This window comes from Lontra canadensis, unplaced genomic scaffold, assembly GCF_010015895.1.
Source record: "Lontra canadensis isolate GAN:19392208 unplaced genomic scaffold, GSC_riverotter_1.0 scaffold36, whole genome shotgun sequence".
Classification (NCBI taxonomy): Eukaryota; Metazoa; Chordata; class Mammalia; order Carnivora; family Mustelidae; genus Lontra; species Lontra canadensis.
In genome coordinates, this window is record NW_022631030.1 from 6,230,034 (window position 1) to 6,244,829 (window position 14,796).

General features: G+C 48.3%; 1 protein-coding gene across 1 annotated transcript in view; it reads left to right on the forward strand.

Moving 5' to 3' along the window:
* Positions 1–12,602, forward strand: part of SORL1 (sortilin related receptor 1) — a 144,106-nt gene extending 131,504 nt beyond the window's left edge. The window contains exons 41-47 of the mRNA XM_032868990.1: positions 1,808–1,927; positions 2,757–2,921; positions 4,220–4,394; positions 5,618–5,724; positions 8,054–8,246; positions 10,670–10,882; positions 12,216–12,602. Coding sequence (XP_032724881.1) covers positions 1,808–1,927; positions 2,757–2,921; positions 4,220–4,394; positions 5,618–5,724; positions 8,054–8,246; positions 10,670–10,882; positions 12,216–12,283 — 1,041 coding nt within the window. The 3' untranslated portion in view covers positions 12,284–12,602. The remainder of the gene's footprint in view (positions 1–1,807; positions 1,928–2,756; positions 2,922–4,219; positions 4,395–5,617; positions 5,725–8,053; positions 8,247–10,669; positions 10,883–12,215) is intronic.
* Positions 12,603–14,796: the final 2,194 nt, after the last annotated feature.

The following is a 14,796-nucleotide window of genomic DNA, read 5'->3' on the forward strand; positions in this document are numbered from 1 at the left end:
TGTAGGTAGCTCTCAGCTTCTACCCAACTTCAGACCACTGAGGACTCAGATTGCCACCCAAGTTGTCCCTCTCCACCATGAGAACGGCCACAGCCGCTGTGCATCGCTGGGGACCTGCCTGTACCCAGTCCTCCCTAGCACATGGAGCTTTCTGTAGGCCCCTGGCCAGAGCTGCCCAGTTGGGTTCACAGTGGCCCCAGGCCTCTCCTCCAGAAACGAGGCCTGCTTCTGAGCCCAGAGCCCCCACTCCCGTCTTGTGCTTTGAGTGCCCTCCGTCCCCTAGTCCTGCTCCATTCGCCTTGCTTTCTGGCTCCCTCGAGTCCCCTAATTCTTTCTTTCCACACTTCTTCCTGGCTTATCACCCCCTTGGGGCTTTCATTTCCCCTTTCCTATAGGCTTCCCCTCTCTGGGCCTGGCTGCCAAGCAGCACAGAAAATGCACAGCTGTCTGGGACTCAGAAGTCCCTGTGCACATCCCCTGATCTGTGCTTTCGGTTCCCAGGACTTCTCCAGACTTTCTTCACAGCTTTCCTTCAAGTCCCCGGCTCACCTGCCTGTGGGCCCTTCCATGCTGCCAGACAAAGAAAGCTTCCTTAGTGCTTACCCCACCCTGTTATAACCCCCTTGGCGGCCGGCCCCCACTCCAGGCGCATCAAAAACCCCTGCCCTGCTTTAAACTCCCGGTTTTCCACCTGTGTCAGTGGGTGATAAGAATGGCTGCACAGAACAGAGCCAGAAGTGACCATGGCTTTCACAGTTAACGTCCCTCCTTGTGAAAAGAAGGTGGAGTCCTTCAGCAGGCCTGGGTTTCTACAGCAGCAGGTCTGACAGGGGACCCAGGCCGCCTGTGACCTCCATCTTCAAGGTCACCTCATGATCCAGGAGGTCTGAAGCCACACCGTCATCGGTGTTCCAGGCAGCAGGAGGGGGGTAGGAAGGGTTTCTCTCTCCATTTCTCTTGAGTGTTTGCTGAGCTCTCATGTGACACCTCTGCTTGCAGCTCATCGGCCAGAAATTTGTCACATGGCTTCTCCTAGCTTCCAGGGAGGTGGGAGGTGGGAGGTGGGAAATGCAGATTTTCTTCCAGCCGGCAATTCTCACGAGGAACCAGGATTTTCCTGAGGAGGGGAGGAAGAGTGGGTGTCTTCTGGGCAGCTCCCCGTGTCAGCCGTGCTGCCGTCCCTCCTCAGCCTCCCTCCACAAACGCACTGACTTCCTCCCCATCTGTCCTTCCAGCCACGCTTTGCAAGTAGCATGTGGTCTGCACTCTGAGGACTTTGCCCCTCTCCCCACCTCCTCGTGCCATCTTTTCTGCAATATCTCACTTTCTGTACTTGCAGCTCATCATTTATAATCCTGTCTGTTCTTCTTCTCTGCCCCCCCTTCCTCAAAAATGAGTGCTTTGAGGGGCTCCTGGGTGGCTCAGTGGGTTAAGCGTCTGCCTTCGTCTCAGGTCATGATCCCGGGGTCCTGGGATCGAGCCCCAGATGGGGCTCTCTGCTCAGCGGGGAGCCTGCTTCCCCATTTTCCCCTCCTCCGTGCGTGTGCGTGCGTGCTCTCTCTTTCTGAAATAAATAAAATATTTTTTAAAAAACGAGTGCTTTGAGGACAGAGAGCCCACCATGTTTATCTTGGTGGTGGTGGGTTCAGTGCCTGCCCCGGTGTACCTTCTCTGTAAATAAATGCTGAAGGAAGACTTTTTTCTCTTGAGCGCTCCTGAAGCTCTTGACAAGGGCATTAATTAGGGATTTCAAGAGAACCAGGTCTCTGGCCATGGAGCTGATGTCCTTTTCCATCCTGTTTGCCAGGTTTATGGTATTTTCTATGCTACGTCCTTCCTTGACCTGTATCGCAATCCTCAGAACCTGACTACTTCCCTGCACAACAAAACAGTCATTGTCAGTAGGGACGAGCAGTATTTGTTTCTGGTGAGTTTCCCATACCGGGGAGTCCAGAGGGGTTTCTGTGTTTTAAGGATGGCTTAAATCCTGGGCTCCTAGCTCAGACCCTGCGCCTGGGGAGCTGGAGGCATGACTCCAGGATCTGTGTGTGCAAGAGGGGGTTCCTCTTCTGTGAAAGCACTGGATTCCTACTTCAAGAAAGGATTGAATGACCCAGTAACCAACCGCATCTCCGTGGGGGATTGGGAACTTGGCAAATGCATAAGCATTCACAGGAATTCACATTCCATTTCCAGGACTAGGAGCTTAGCCCACATACACTTACACGTATGCCAAGATAGATGGAAAAAGATGTTGGGTATACTGTTGCTTGTGATAGCAGAAGATTTGAAACCAATGGCTATCAGGAGAAGACTGGTTAAGAATACAGGGCAACCCTTCAAAAGAAATAGAACGGAGGTAGAAAAATCTTCCAAAGAAATAGTACTGACGTGGAAAATATTTGTGCTATCTTATTAAGTGAGAGAAGTAAAGAGCCTGAAAATATGAGCCTAGAATGTTCTCATTTGTGTAAAAAAGTTAAGAAAAACAGGCTACGTGTACACATGCCTATACAAGTATGTATCTGGTATGCACGTATGTGCGTCTGTGCTTACAGAAGCATAAGACATTTCTGGAAAGAAGTGCATAAAATTATTACTGTTTCTAGGAAAATGGATTAGAGATCTGGGGAAGGTGGGGCATTGTTTCACCTTTTATATCTTTACTACTGATTGAATTTTGTGTACACCTGTCACTCTTGTTGAAAAGAATGGCTTGGTGCCAACTCCATGCGTCCCTGTGGTATTGGTTTCAGGTGCGGGTGGTGGTGCCCTACCAAGGGCCATCCTCTGACTATGTCGTGGTCAAGATGATCCCAGACAGCAGGCTCCCACCGCGTCACCTGCACGTCGTTCATACCGGCAAAACCTCAGCTGTCATCAAGTGGGAATCCCCATATGATTCTCCTGACCAGGACCTGGTGAGAGGGCCGGGTATCCAGCCAGCCATTCCTTTTCTTGGCATGGTTGGGGACGGGCCAGAGGGTGCTGTCACCCCGCATGAAAGCTAGGCTTGGCAGTGGGAGCTCAGCAGGAGGTCTCATCGTCGTATCTGTGTGCCCAAAGATGGGATTCTTATAGGTGCCTCTTCTTGAGTTGTCCTTTCTCCATGATATCTAGCTGTTCTAGTCATTTGTCCCTCTTTTCTTCTCTGCCGTCTCACCTTCCCTTCCCTGAGCCTCTAAAGCGGGTTGGCAGACAAAGGCAAGTTGGCCAAGTGCAGCTTGTTGCCTGTTTGTGTAAATACAGTTTATTAGAACCAAACTCTAACTGGTCATTTAAATCTCAGCCTGTGACAGCTTTCACACTGCACAGGGTGGAATTGAATCATGGAGGGAGAGACCATTTGACCTTCAAAACCTAGTATTTTCTACCTGAACCTTTACAAAAAGGTTTATTGGCTCTTGATCTAAGAGAAGAGGCGAGGGGTGCCTGGGTGGCTCAGTCGGTTAGGCGTCGGCCTCTTGGTTTCAATTCAGGCCATGATCTCAAGGTCATGAGATTGAGCTCTGTGCTGGACATGGAGCCTGCTTGAGATTCTCCCTCTGCCGCCTCCTCCCCCCTCTAGAAAGAAAAATAAGAAGAATAAAAGAAGAGGCAGTAACTCTGGAAAATGGCTCCCATTTTCCTTTGACCCAGGCTAATTTTCCCTCCATCCCCTCTGCCCTCTCCCTCATCCCTGGGGTAGTTTTCAGTGCTCGGTTGCTCAGGCTTTCCTTGACTCTCCAGTTCTTCCCGGTGATTGAGTTTCCTGTACTTGCCCCATGTCCCTGTATTTGCCCTGGCCTCCACATATGTAAAAAGCAACCTGGGAGATAATAAGTAGAATTTGCTGTCCTTTCGTTGTGTCCTCTGACACCACCCAGAGCTATTACAGCTGGGGAGATACACTGAGCACTGAACTTGAATTGCTTTGCCTGTTCCAACCTCTGTGTGGATGCCACAGTGAATGTGACTTTCCCTGGGGTCATTTTTTTGGGTCGAATCGATAATTCTGTGCACAGTTCTGGGAGTGAGTGCTTGTTCCAGGTCTGAGCCTGGCCACCCTAAAGGCTTTCCAGAGAATGGAGTCGCTGTGGGCTCAGAAGGAGGTTGCTGTGGCTTGCAGCCCCCTGATACACTTGGGTTTTCCATTGCCCACTGCTGAATTGCAAAGAGTAAAAAAGTGCCAAGTTTCTGATTACCAAGGGTCTCTCTTTTTTTTTTTTTTTTGTCCCAGTTATATGCAGTTGCTGTCAAAGATCTAATAAGAAAGAGTGACAGAAGCTACAAAATAAAGTCCCGTAACAGTACTGTGGAATACACCCTTACCAAGTTGGAGCCTGGAGGGAAATACCACATCATCGTCCAGCTGGGGAACATGAGCAAAGATTCCAGTATAAAAATCACCACAGGTAAATGGGAGGGAGAGCAGGGTCCTTCTCACACAAGAAGGGGCCTATGGGGCTGCTCTGACGCCTAGACAGTAACAGTGGAAGGACAAACACCCTCTTCAGTATCCACAGTGGGCCCGGCAGGGTGGGCTTCCAGTGCCTGGGCTGCAGGGTGGTGGGCTGGAGGGTATGCTGTGTCTCTTTTCACTCTCCCTCTGCCTAGTTGGTTTTGACACTGGGGTGGAGGAGAGCAGGAATGCCCAAAAGAGTTAGGAAATAAAACTGAGTGTTTGCCACGAAAGCCAAGAATGGGAACCTGGGCTGAAATCCTGTGGTTCCTCGCGGCAGGGAGATGTGTAGCCAAGGAGGGAGACCAGGAACCGTGAAGTAGATTGAAGGGGACTTGCTGCCAGCCTGGAATTGGCTCGGCAGTCAGACTCTGGCTCAGAAAGCAGGTCATGAGCTCGGGTACTTGGGCAGTAGCAGACGATGTCACAGTGTCTGTGACGGAGGCTCGGTCTCACCAGGCCGGCCATGTGAGTGGTGGGTCTGGCGGGACTCACCGTGTCATTCTAGGGCTCTGTGTTCGAGCACGGGCCTTGGCACCTTGCTGAGTTCTGAGGCTCCTCAGGCCCTGGGGCAGGACTAGGGAGAGCAGGAGACGGACTGGAACCAGAGCAGAAGTCCAGCCAGGGAGCTGTGTCCATCCCATGGCCTCCCTTTCTCCCCCATCCAATTTGGTTTTGGCATCCTTGGCTCTCAGGGCCACTGAATGCAGTACTGTCCACGTTTCTTGGCTAAAGGTATTATAACAACAACTAAAGAGAGGTCAGTTAGAGAGTGTTTACCATGTGCTTTGCTCTATGCTAAACAACATTATGTATTTTATTTGTTCCTTAATCTAGCCTTTTGAGTTAGCATTCTTTTTTCTTTTCTTTTTTTTTTTTTTTAATATTTTATTTTTAGAGACAGCACAAAGGCATTGGGGGGAGGGGCAGAGGGAGATGGGGATGGGGAGAGAGAATCCCAAGCAGCCTCCACACTCAGCGCAGAGCCTGACCTGTGTCCCAGTCTCATGACCCTGAGATCATGACCTGAGCCTAAACCAAGAGTCAGATGTTCAACCTACTGAGCCCCTCAGGTGCCCCTCAGGTTAGCATTATCTAATTTATCTCATCAGACAGGAAAACAGTGATTCCAGTCCATACCCACTGACTGCATCCTGTCTCATCTTTAATTTTCAGTTTCATTATCTGCACCTGATGCCTTAAAAATCATAACAGAAAACGACCACGTTCTTCTGTTTTGGAAAAGTCTTGCTTTGAAGGAAAAGCATTTTAATGAAAGCAGGGTGAGTCCCTCCCTCCCTCCTCCTCAATGACTTTGGGAATCTAATTGAAACGCAGCTTTAGAGATGAGCTCGTTAATGGCATGCTGGCATAGATGGGGAAAAAACAGAATAGGGCAAGGGAGTGAACTTGAGAATTAAAGGACCATTTTCTGTGGGCTTGCTAATTAGTGAAATGTTTATACTGCCCATTAAAGATGAGAATCTCTGCACTAAGCACTTTTCATTCCTGAACTTGTCTTTCCCTAAAGACAGGGAAATGGGCTGGAACCTGCGCTGTGCCTTCTGAAGCTGGGTGGGGCTGGGCATCGGAACCAGGGCCCCGTCCTCCGCAGCCAGTCTGAGAGCAGGGCTGTGGCTCCCGTGCCAGGGGCTGAGCCTCAAATTGGCCTCGAGGTTTCTTTGCAGTGGTGTCTGAGAGAGCAGAAATTGCTCGAACATAGTCTGTTGACCTTATAGAAAACACTGTTTTGTCTGTCATTGGCAGACCGATGACTGTATTCACAATAGAAGGTGGGAGGAGAAGGAGAGCGCAACCAGGGGACAGACTGGCCACCCAAAGGTGGACAGATTCTGTAGTGGACCTGGCTTGTCCCCATGGTTGGCAAAGCGGGAGCTAAATAGAGACACAGTAAATCAGCTGTGGCTGTTTCAGGGTTCGGTGGCGGCAAAGAGCGCTGGGGTTGTGAACAGTCACAGTTGTCAGGCCAGAAGCACAACTAGATTAAAACTTGAAAATTCTCACAACTCTCCCAACTGTGACGTGTAAATGGTTAATATACTCGAATACAAAGAAAGCTTTCAAAGCCGTTCAAAACAGAAATTGATTTCTGTTGTTTCTGATTTGTTCCCGAATTGCTTCTGATTTCGGAAAAGGTACAGGTAACAAAGTAAAAACTATAGTAGTCATAGGGAAAAGAAAAGAAGGATCCACCTCCCTGATAATCTGAACCCCAGAGACAGGACACTTTCACGTGAAACAGGCTAAGTTTGTGGGGAAGAGTTACCAGAATGAGTTGTAGTCAGGGAGATTAGCACTCTGGAGATACGAATTGGAAATGCCTTCCGTAAGGCATTTGGGTAACACGTATCTGAAACAGGAAAAGCATTTACAGCCTTTGACCGGGCAGTTCTTTCAGGATCTTAATCTGAGAAAACGATATACACCACGAATTTATGGACACGGCTCTCCAGGGCAGTTCTATTTCTGGGAACAAGAAAGAAGAGACAACTTTAACGTCCCAACAGAAGACGACTAGTTAAATAAATGGTTGATGTTTGTGTCATTTAAATGTTTTTCTTTATACCTTTTTTGTATTTTGCAAATGTTCTATGGCAGGTGTATATTAGATAGAAAATGATGAACGCTAGTGTAGGATGGAGAAGGCAGGAATGGAACTCCAGGCCAGTGGTGCTAGGAGGCGCAGTTTGGCATCCAGCTGTCATCAGGGTCCCTCCTAGGTGGCGGAAGCCTAGCTTTCAGGTTGAGCTGACAGGTCAGTACTTCACTTCCCGTGGAGTGTCCATAAGCAGGTCGCATGTCCTTCCCTCCCCGCGCCCCAAAACCGGGTTTAGTTCAGAGAATAGGCGGGTCAGCGTCAATGGAATGGGGACCAAGAGCCGGTCAGTATGCGGTGGGGCCTGGTATGTCGATAGAGATAGGAGAGGAGGCCTTTTCTTTGATGCTGATGGGGTGGGCGTTGGTAGTTTGACACTGAGGTACTTAGAGATTAGCAGAGAAGTCCAGTGGTCAGTTCTGATCCTAGCCCGATCTTGAAGCGCTTTCTCTTCAAGGCCAGGTTGGTCTGGGGCAACCATCTGCCTCCAGGAGCTGGAGAGGTAGCTGTGGGCTGCCTGTGGAGTTCCCACATGCTGTTCTACCGAGAAACGTTCTGACTTTTTTCACCCCACTGCGGGAGTCCCCTGTGACCCGGATTTATTATCAGTCAGATCCCATTACTGGGAACTACTGCTGACTTGTCCGGATTCTTTGTGGCATTTACTATTACTTCAAATGAGTGAACTGTTGACCAGAACTTTGTGCACTGGAATATTTGTTAAAATGGCTTTTATTAGGGCTACCCTTTTCACTTCCACTTTGCAGCTCCTAAATGGGTGTGGTAGTTATTTGAGACATTTGGGATGGAAAAATTACCATTTTCTGAATCCAGTATCTCAATGGTAATGTAAAAAGATCTCGTAAGAAGCCCAAAGTGCTTTAGCATCTATAAAAGCCTGCAATAAGGAGCTCACATAAAGTTGGAACCAATAATAGAAGCTGTCAGAGTCCTTATTGAAGATCCTGAATAATCTCTCGTGTCTTTGTTTTCAGGGCTATGAGATACACATGTTCGATAGTGCCATGAATATCTCAGCTTACCTTGGGAATACTACTGACAATTTCTTTAAAATTTCCAACCTGAAACTGGGTCATAATTACACTTTCACCGTGCAAGCAAGATGCCTTTTTGGCAGCCAGATTTGTGGGGAGCCTGCTGTCCTGCTGTACGACGAGCTGGGGTCTAGTAAGTCACTTCATGGGGCCATTTCTGTCCTCCGTTCTGGGAAATCAATGAAGGATATAGCATGGTTTGATGAATTTGTCTTTTTTTTTTTTTTTTTAAGATTTTATTTATTTGGGGGAGAGAGCACGCACATGCGCAAGAGCAGGGGGAGGGACAGAGGGAGAGGCAGAGAATCCCAAGATGATTCTGCTGAGCAAGGAGCCTGACACAGGGGTCTAGATCATGACCAGAGCCGAGACCAGGAGTTGGATGCTTAACTGACTGAACCACCCAGGTGCCCCAAGATGTGTCTTTCCAAAGTGCATGTAAAATGTTCTCTCTCTCAAAAAAAAAAAAAAAAAAATATTCTTTTAGTTCAGAAGAAAATCACTTACGTTTCAATTTAGTCAGGCACTGATTTAACAAACACTTCCTGAGCCAGGCGTGGTGTGAGGAGCTGGGGTTACAAAGTGACCACATTCTGAATGTAAAGCCCAAAAACGGGAATAGGTTAAAAATGGGTTTTGTTTCAAAAGGAGGTCCTGCTTGGGAAACACTAGGTTGGTATGAGTTTTATTGTTTGTGTTTTGCAGGACTTCTCAGAGCCTCCAATATGCTAATGTTCCCTGTGGTTCTTTCAAGTCAGTAACTAATCTCCTTCCCATAGAGTAACTGATTTTATAGCTTCGTCTTAGCCGTCGCTCCCGAGCAGAACCTGAATTTGGCCTGGCATCTTGTCTTCTGAACCCTCACAGATGCTGGCGCTGGGTCATGCTGATGGCGGAGGAGAGGAACCTTTCCTTTACACAGAAATTCTGCTTGTATTGTAGTAGCTTGGCCAGGATATCAACAGATGCTTTGCCACTGGTCTTTTTTTGTTCCATTTCTTCCCAGCCAGGAGCTCACCAACACTCAAGCCAAAATCTTGCGTTTGAGTTGTTGTATGCTCCGACATGTCCTGCTTCCCAGGCACCTCCCTAAAAGGAAAACCTTGGCAGACTGCATCACTTTGGAGAATCCCAGCATACTTGAGGTTCTGAGAAGGTCTTACAGAAAACAAACAACAAAAGTCTTGTTAATCTAGCGTTTCCTAAATAGAGCCTCCTCTCTAAGTAAAACCAATTAACGACTGAAATAGACTCTGGGAAAAAGTGTTGCCTTAATAAAACTGAGCTTATCAAGCAGGAAGAATCTCTCCATGAGGCCTCAGTTCGTCTCTGTCTTGTCCCTTGATGTTTGCTGTCCCCTCAGAAGTGGGGTGAGGGGGCTTCACTCATTCCTGTTTACTACACCACCCTGGTTCCTCCTGACTCTTCCAGCTAAGAGCATCCCCCTAATTTATTGGTTCACACCTGGGGTTAGGTTGGGACGTATGATGTAAGAATTTGCCGCAGCTTTTCTTGGTGGGTCAATAATGAGAGAAATTAAAGGCATGGATTCTGAGTTGTTAGATTGGTCTTGCAAGAAATGGCTGTTCTCTGGCCCACCTTGATGATCTGGTTGGGGTGAGTTCCTGGGTCGTTACCGGGCCTTCCCCGTGAGGCCCAGGCCTGGTCCGTACCACTTAGCCCTATCCCAGGGAATGACCTCAAGCCTGACGAAGCTCCTTATGGGACCTGGAAAGTCCACTGTGCTTCCGTAGCTCAAACTGACTTCCAAGTTCCACTTCCGGCCCTCAGGCTCAGACTTTCCCCGATTTCTTAAGACCAGCCCAAAACCCAAAGATGGCTTGGCCCTAGAGCCTTGTGGAGGCCGATCTACCAGCCCATCATCATGGAGCTGGAATTTGTTTCAGACATGGGGAAGTGAGCATCGTTGTTAGGTCATAGACCCCGAACTGCTTTGCAAAGAGCATTTAAAAAAATGTGAAACGTGTATGGAAGGGTTCTCTCTTTTATCTACGTAAAAAAAAAAAACAAAAACCTCATAAAACTTGATGAGCTGTTAAGTCAGTGTTGCAGTAAAGGAATCTCGTTTGTATCACTTAATGGAGCTTCAGGTAATTGCAGTTCAGAGTGACTTTGGTGCCAAGTAGGGGGAAATAATTGCAATCTCGTTAATTAGTGGTCTGATTTCACATCCTCTTATGTAAGGCAAGCAAGTGGTCTTAAGTAATAATGCTAATGAAATCCATGTTGATACCCCAACAAAGGTCTCCCTTCCAAGAGATTATCTAAATAAACAACAAGGCCGTGATTAGGAGGCTAATGTAATTACCGTATTTGCATGCCCCAGGCCCGTGGGCTGTCAGCTCGTGGCGAGGCGTCAGGTGCAGGAACGCGCGGCAATAGGCTCACTGTTTGCCGGCTCCGAGCGGCTTTGGTGCTGGTGGTGTTGGCGGCGGGGGAGGGGGGGCGGCGGGGAGGGGGTCGGGTTGCCTCATCGCCCCCCCCAAACCCCTCCCTGACGTCGGAGGCTAATGCAGCGGCATCTTGCCCCGGCAGGTGGGGGCGCGTCGGCGTCCCAGGCCGCCAGGTCCACTGACGTTGCTGCCGTGGCGGTGCCCATCTTGTTCCTGGTCCTGCTGAGCCTGGGGGTCGGCTTTGCCGTCCTGTACACGAAGCACCGGAGGCTGCAGAGCAGCTTTACTGCCTTCGCCAACAGCCACTACAGCTCCAGGCTGGGCTCGGCCATCTTCTCCTCGGGGGACGACCTGGGTGAGTGGGGCCGGCCGCCCCGGGCTTCCTCCAAAGCCGGGTCCTTGCTTAGGAGCTGCGTGGGTTAGGCTTGTCTTGGGACACTTAGGAGGGGGTCGTTAACCAGTGATCTCACTGCTTTACTTTACGGTAAAGCCTTTGGAGCCCTTAGCTTGGAACTTGCTTCTCTGTTAAACTACTCGTAGTCTCTTCAGCGGTGTGGCCCTGGGCCCAGAGCGAGCGGTTCTGTGGAAGAACTGGGAGGAGCTTGCCTTGTGCGGGAAGGATAGGAGGGCCCGGGGCTTTGGAGACTCCCAGAGCATCAGCAGATTTTCCGGGATGTCCAAGCCCTCTCATCCTTCATGGACCTGGAGGTCTGGCATCTTGGGAGAGCCTAGTCTAGAGGAGACGTCATGCTTGCCCAGACGACTTCTATCCAAAGAGGCCCTTTCCAGCTGGCTGTCTTTCTGACACAGCTGGTCAGACCTCCCCGGCCATTCTTCTTTCCCGTACCCACAGCATGGTATGGGAAAAAGAAAGAAGTAGCCCTTTTAAGATGTCTGCATGCCCAGATTCTAAAAGCCAGTAGAGCAAGTAGACCGCTTAATATGGTAAATTAGGTGTGTCTGGGGGGTCTTCCCCGAATGTGATTTCACGTACCTATTTTTTTCTGGAAACCAGTTACAATCTTTTTTCTTCGTGAAGTACTTGTATATTCCCTGTCCACGGATCATTTGATATTAGCTTTGCTCCCTCTTCTCAGTTTCCTGTCTTGCTTTGTACAAGTATTTGGGCTACCTGGCATGAATGGGCTGCATTCTTTGCTTCCGTTCCTGGGGGCAAAAGGCGTTGGACCCGTGGTGGTACCACACAGTGATCACTGGATGTGGATCACAGCTTAGTTGCAAGGATTGGAACAGGGGCCACAGCGGGATATTCTTAGCCCCTCTAAGATCCCTACCTTCAGAGCAGTGAGGGTTCAGAGGAGGAAGCAGATTATGAGGTTTCACTGTTGACATAGGCTGTGGATCATTCAAATTAGGGAAGCTAAATTGCCCTCTGGACTTTTGGGTAGGTCGTAAGATTCTCCCTCCTAAGAGATTGACTTTCTTTATTTGGTCAAGTTCAAGCTACCATGAAAATAAGCTTGGCTACCCGTTGATGGGGGAGAAGGTGACCCAGGCGTGTCGGTGGGGAGCTGAGCTGGGATTTGGCTTTGGCTACTGCGCCTGGTGGGCTGTGGTCCCGATTTTCCAGGCTGGTGGTGTTGGGAGTGGTCGGGGCGGAGCGGTGGGAGTTGGGATTGGATGCAGATGTGATAGAATTCACCACGGACTGACTCTTTTGCCTTTAGGGGAGGACGATGAAGATGCCCCTATGATAAGAGGATTTTCAGACGACGTCCCCATGGTGATAGCCTGAAAGCTCTCCTCACTAGAAACCAAATGGTGTAAATATTTTATTTCATAAAGATAGTCGATGGTTTATTTTAAAAGATGCACTTTGAGTTGCAATACGTTATTTTTATATCGGCCAAAAACAAAAACAAAAAAGGAAAGAAAGGAATGAATAAACTTTGTAGTAATCAGCTGCGAACTTCAAACCAGGTTGATTTTAGTAACCAAATTGCTCTGATTTCATATTAATGTAGTCTTACAGGGCTGTGCTTGCTGGGCATGCTTTTAAGTCTGTGAGATAATTTTGAGTCAATAAATTGGCCGTTCTTTTTATTTTTCTAAGACACAGAAATGTATTTAATAAAAACTTTGAGAGAGGGTGATGGGTGGCATCTCTCCCACCCCCTCCCCTCCCCCCGCCATTGAAAGTGTGCTCAAATTTTAAATTTTGTTTGGATTTTGTTTATATGAAAGAGTTTGTGTGTATAGTGGGGGAAAGTTCTTTTCTGTACTTTTGTTAATTTATTCGGACTCTATATAAGGCAAGGCTTTCGTGGTCGTCGACTCCGCACGTTATGAGGGGTTGTAGGGTTGAGGGGTGGGGAACAGAAGCAGTTTTGTTGCCATTCCGGAAACAATCCGTTTTTATTCACTTGTGTGTCATGTAATGGTATCGGGCAGGAGAGGACATTGAATCATTGCTCGGTTTCAGTTAGACAGACCTGCGGCTCCGAGAGCCCTGCAAGCAACGGCTTCTTCTCTTACGTTCACCGCTGGAATCTTACCGTCTATGCCTCTGCACAAGATGTAGCTCTCCACGCTACAAGCTGAGAACACTGCTTTATTATACACTGGTGTCGTGGTCATTGCCACAAATGACTGCTCGTGGGAGAGTGCTAGGTCTGGGCCATGAGCGATACACTGGCAGATAAGAGTACCTAATTTGTCCTTCAGATATCTTGTTTATCCTTACCACTGAAGAATCTCGAATGTAAAGTTTTTTTTTTGTTGTTGTTTGTTTTTTTAAGATTTTTTTTTTTTTTAATTAGAGCAAGTCAGAGTATAAGCATGGAGAACAGGAGAGGGAGAAGCAGACTCCCCACTGAGCAGAGAGCCCCATGTGGGGCTCGATCCCAGGATCCTGAGATCATGGCCTGAGCCGACGACAGATGCTTCACCGACTGAGCCACCCAGGCACCCCTCAAATGGAAAGTTTCATATTTATGTTCAGGTGGCCACTTACTATCTTTAAAACTCTGTCCCTGATATATGCAGTCATTTTGAATTGGGTCAGTGCCTTCTCTTTTTTTTTTTTTCCTTTTTCTTTTCTTTCCTTCCACCTCCTTCCCTGCACCCCTGCCCAGTTTAAAGGGTGTTGTTCACTCCGACAGAGATACAGGAGATGGACGGACTTGAGACCATTCCATCTAATTGAGAGTCACAGCAACGCTAGAGCTTGCTCGCTTTGTAAAACAAGCTGAGCTATTATTCCTTATGCCTTTAAACACCACCCGGGTATTCCCCTCATGGCCACTTGCTAGGTCCATGGAGTCCCATTGCGGACCAACACCTGCCCGAGATACCGACGTCCAGCGCCCTTGTGATTCCTGCCAGAGGAGCCCCACTGGAGAACTTCTCAGCTGAGAAACAGGGAGCTCGGGGATGTCCCAAAGTCATGTTTCTGCAAGCTTCGTAAAGACCCCATGTCCTCCGAGGTGTGCCGCATCACCTTCTCACAAGTATTTGCTTTCTTTTAACCAAAAGTATCATTCTTGGGCAAGAATATAGTTTTGTTCTATCTAGTGATTGTCTGGAAAACAGCCAATTAAATTTTTTAGTTTTGAAAAGTTTAATTTATATATACACACACACACACACATATATATATATTTTGAATGAGGAGTATTTTCAACTGTAGACATGTAGTTAGGTCGTGTGGGTAAGGCTCCGTTGTATTTTAACAAGCGGTGGTCATGAGGAGCCTCCCTCCGGCCTTTCTCCCCGCTTCTTTGCCTCCCTTTCCTTTGTGAGTTTTGTAAAGAATGGAGTTTCTTTGGCTTTATCTTGTCTTACCTTATCTTAATCGGACCACTAGAAAGTATATTTTCTTCTTCTGCCAACTTCTCGTTGGCGTTCGTAAAAGCTGATCTCAAAGGCTCTGAGACGTTCTTCTCCATGGCTCCGCAGGCAAGCCTTTCTACAGAGCCTGTGTGTCCAGTCGGCGACTGGAGACATGTCTGAGCACCCAGTTCCTGTTCCTAGTGCCTCCCAGCGCTTAGTGCACAGTACTGTATAGACTGACCGTCACCCCTCTCCTCGGAGAATGCCACTGTGCTGTTTGAGACAAAGCAGCCTTTTAGGGCTAGAGTATTTTATATACACAGAAGAGCTGAGTTTCTGAAGACTAAGCTAGGTAGACACAGCTACGTGTAAATTGTATATTTTTATGAACTTTTCAAGCACGCACTCTTCCTTCCCTCTGCATAACTTTGTGGGGTTTCGGTGTAATGTGCCGTCTGCGAGAGTCCAGAGGTGGGA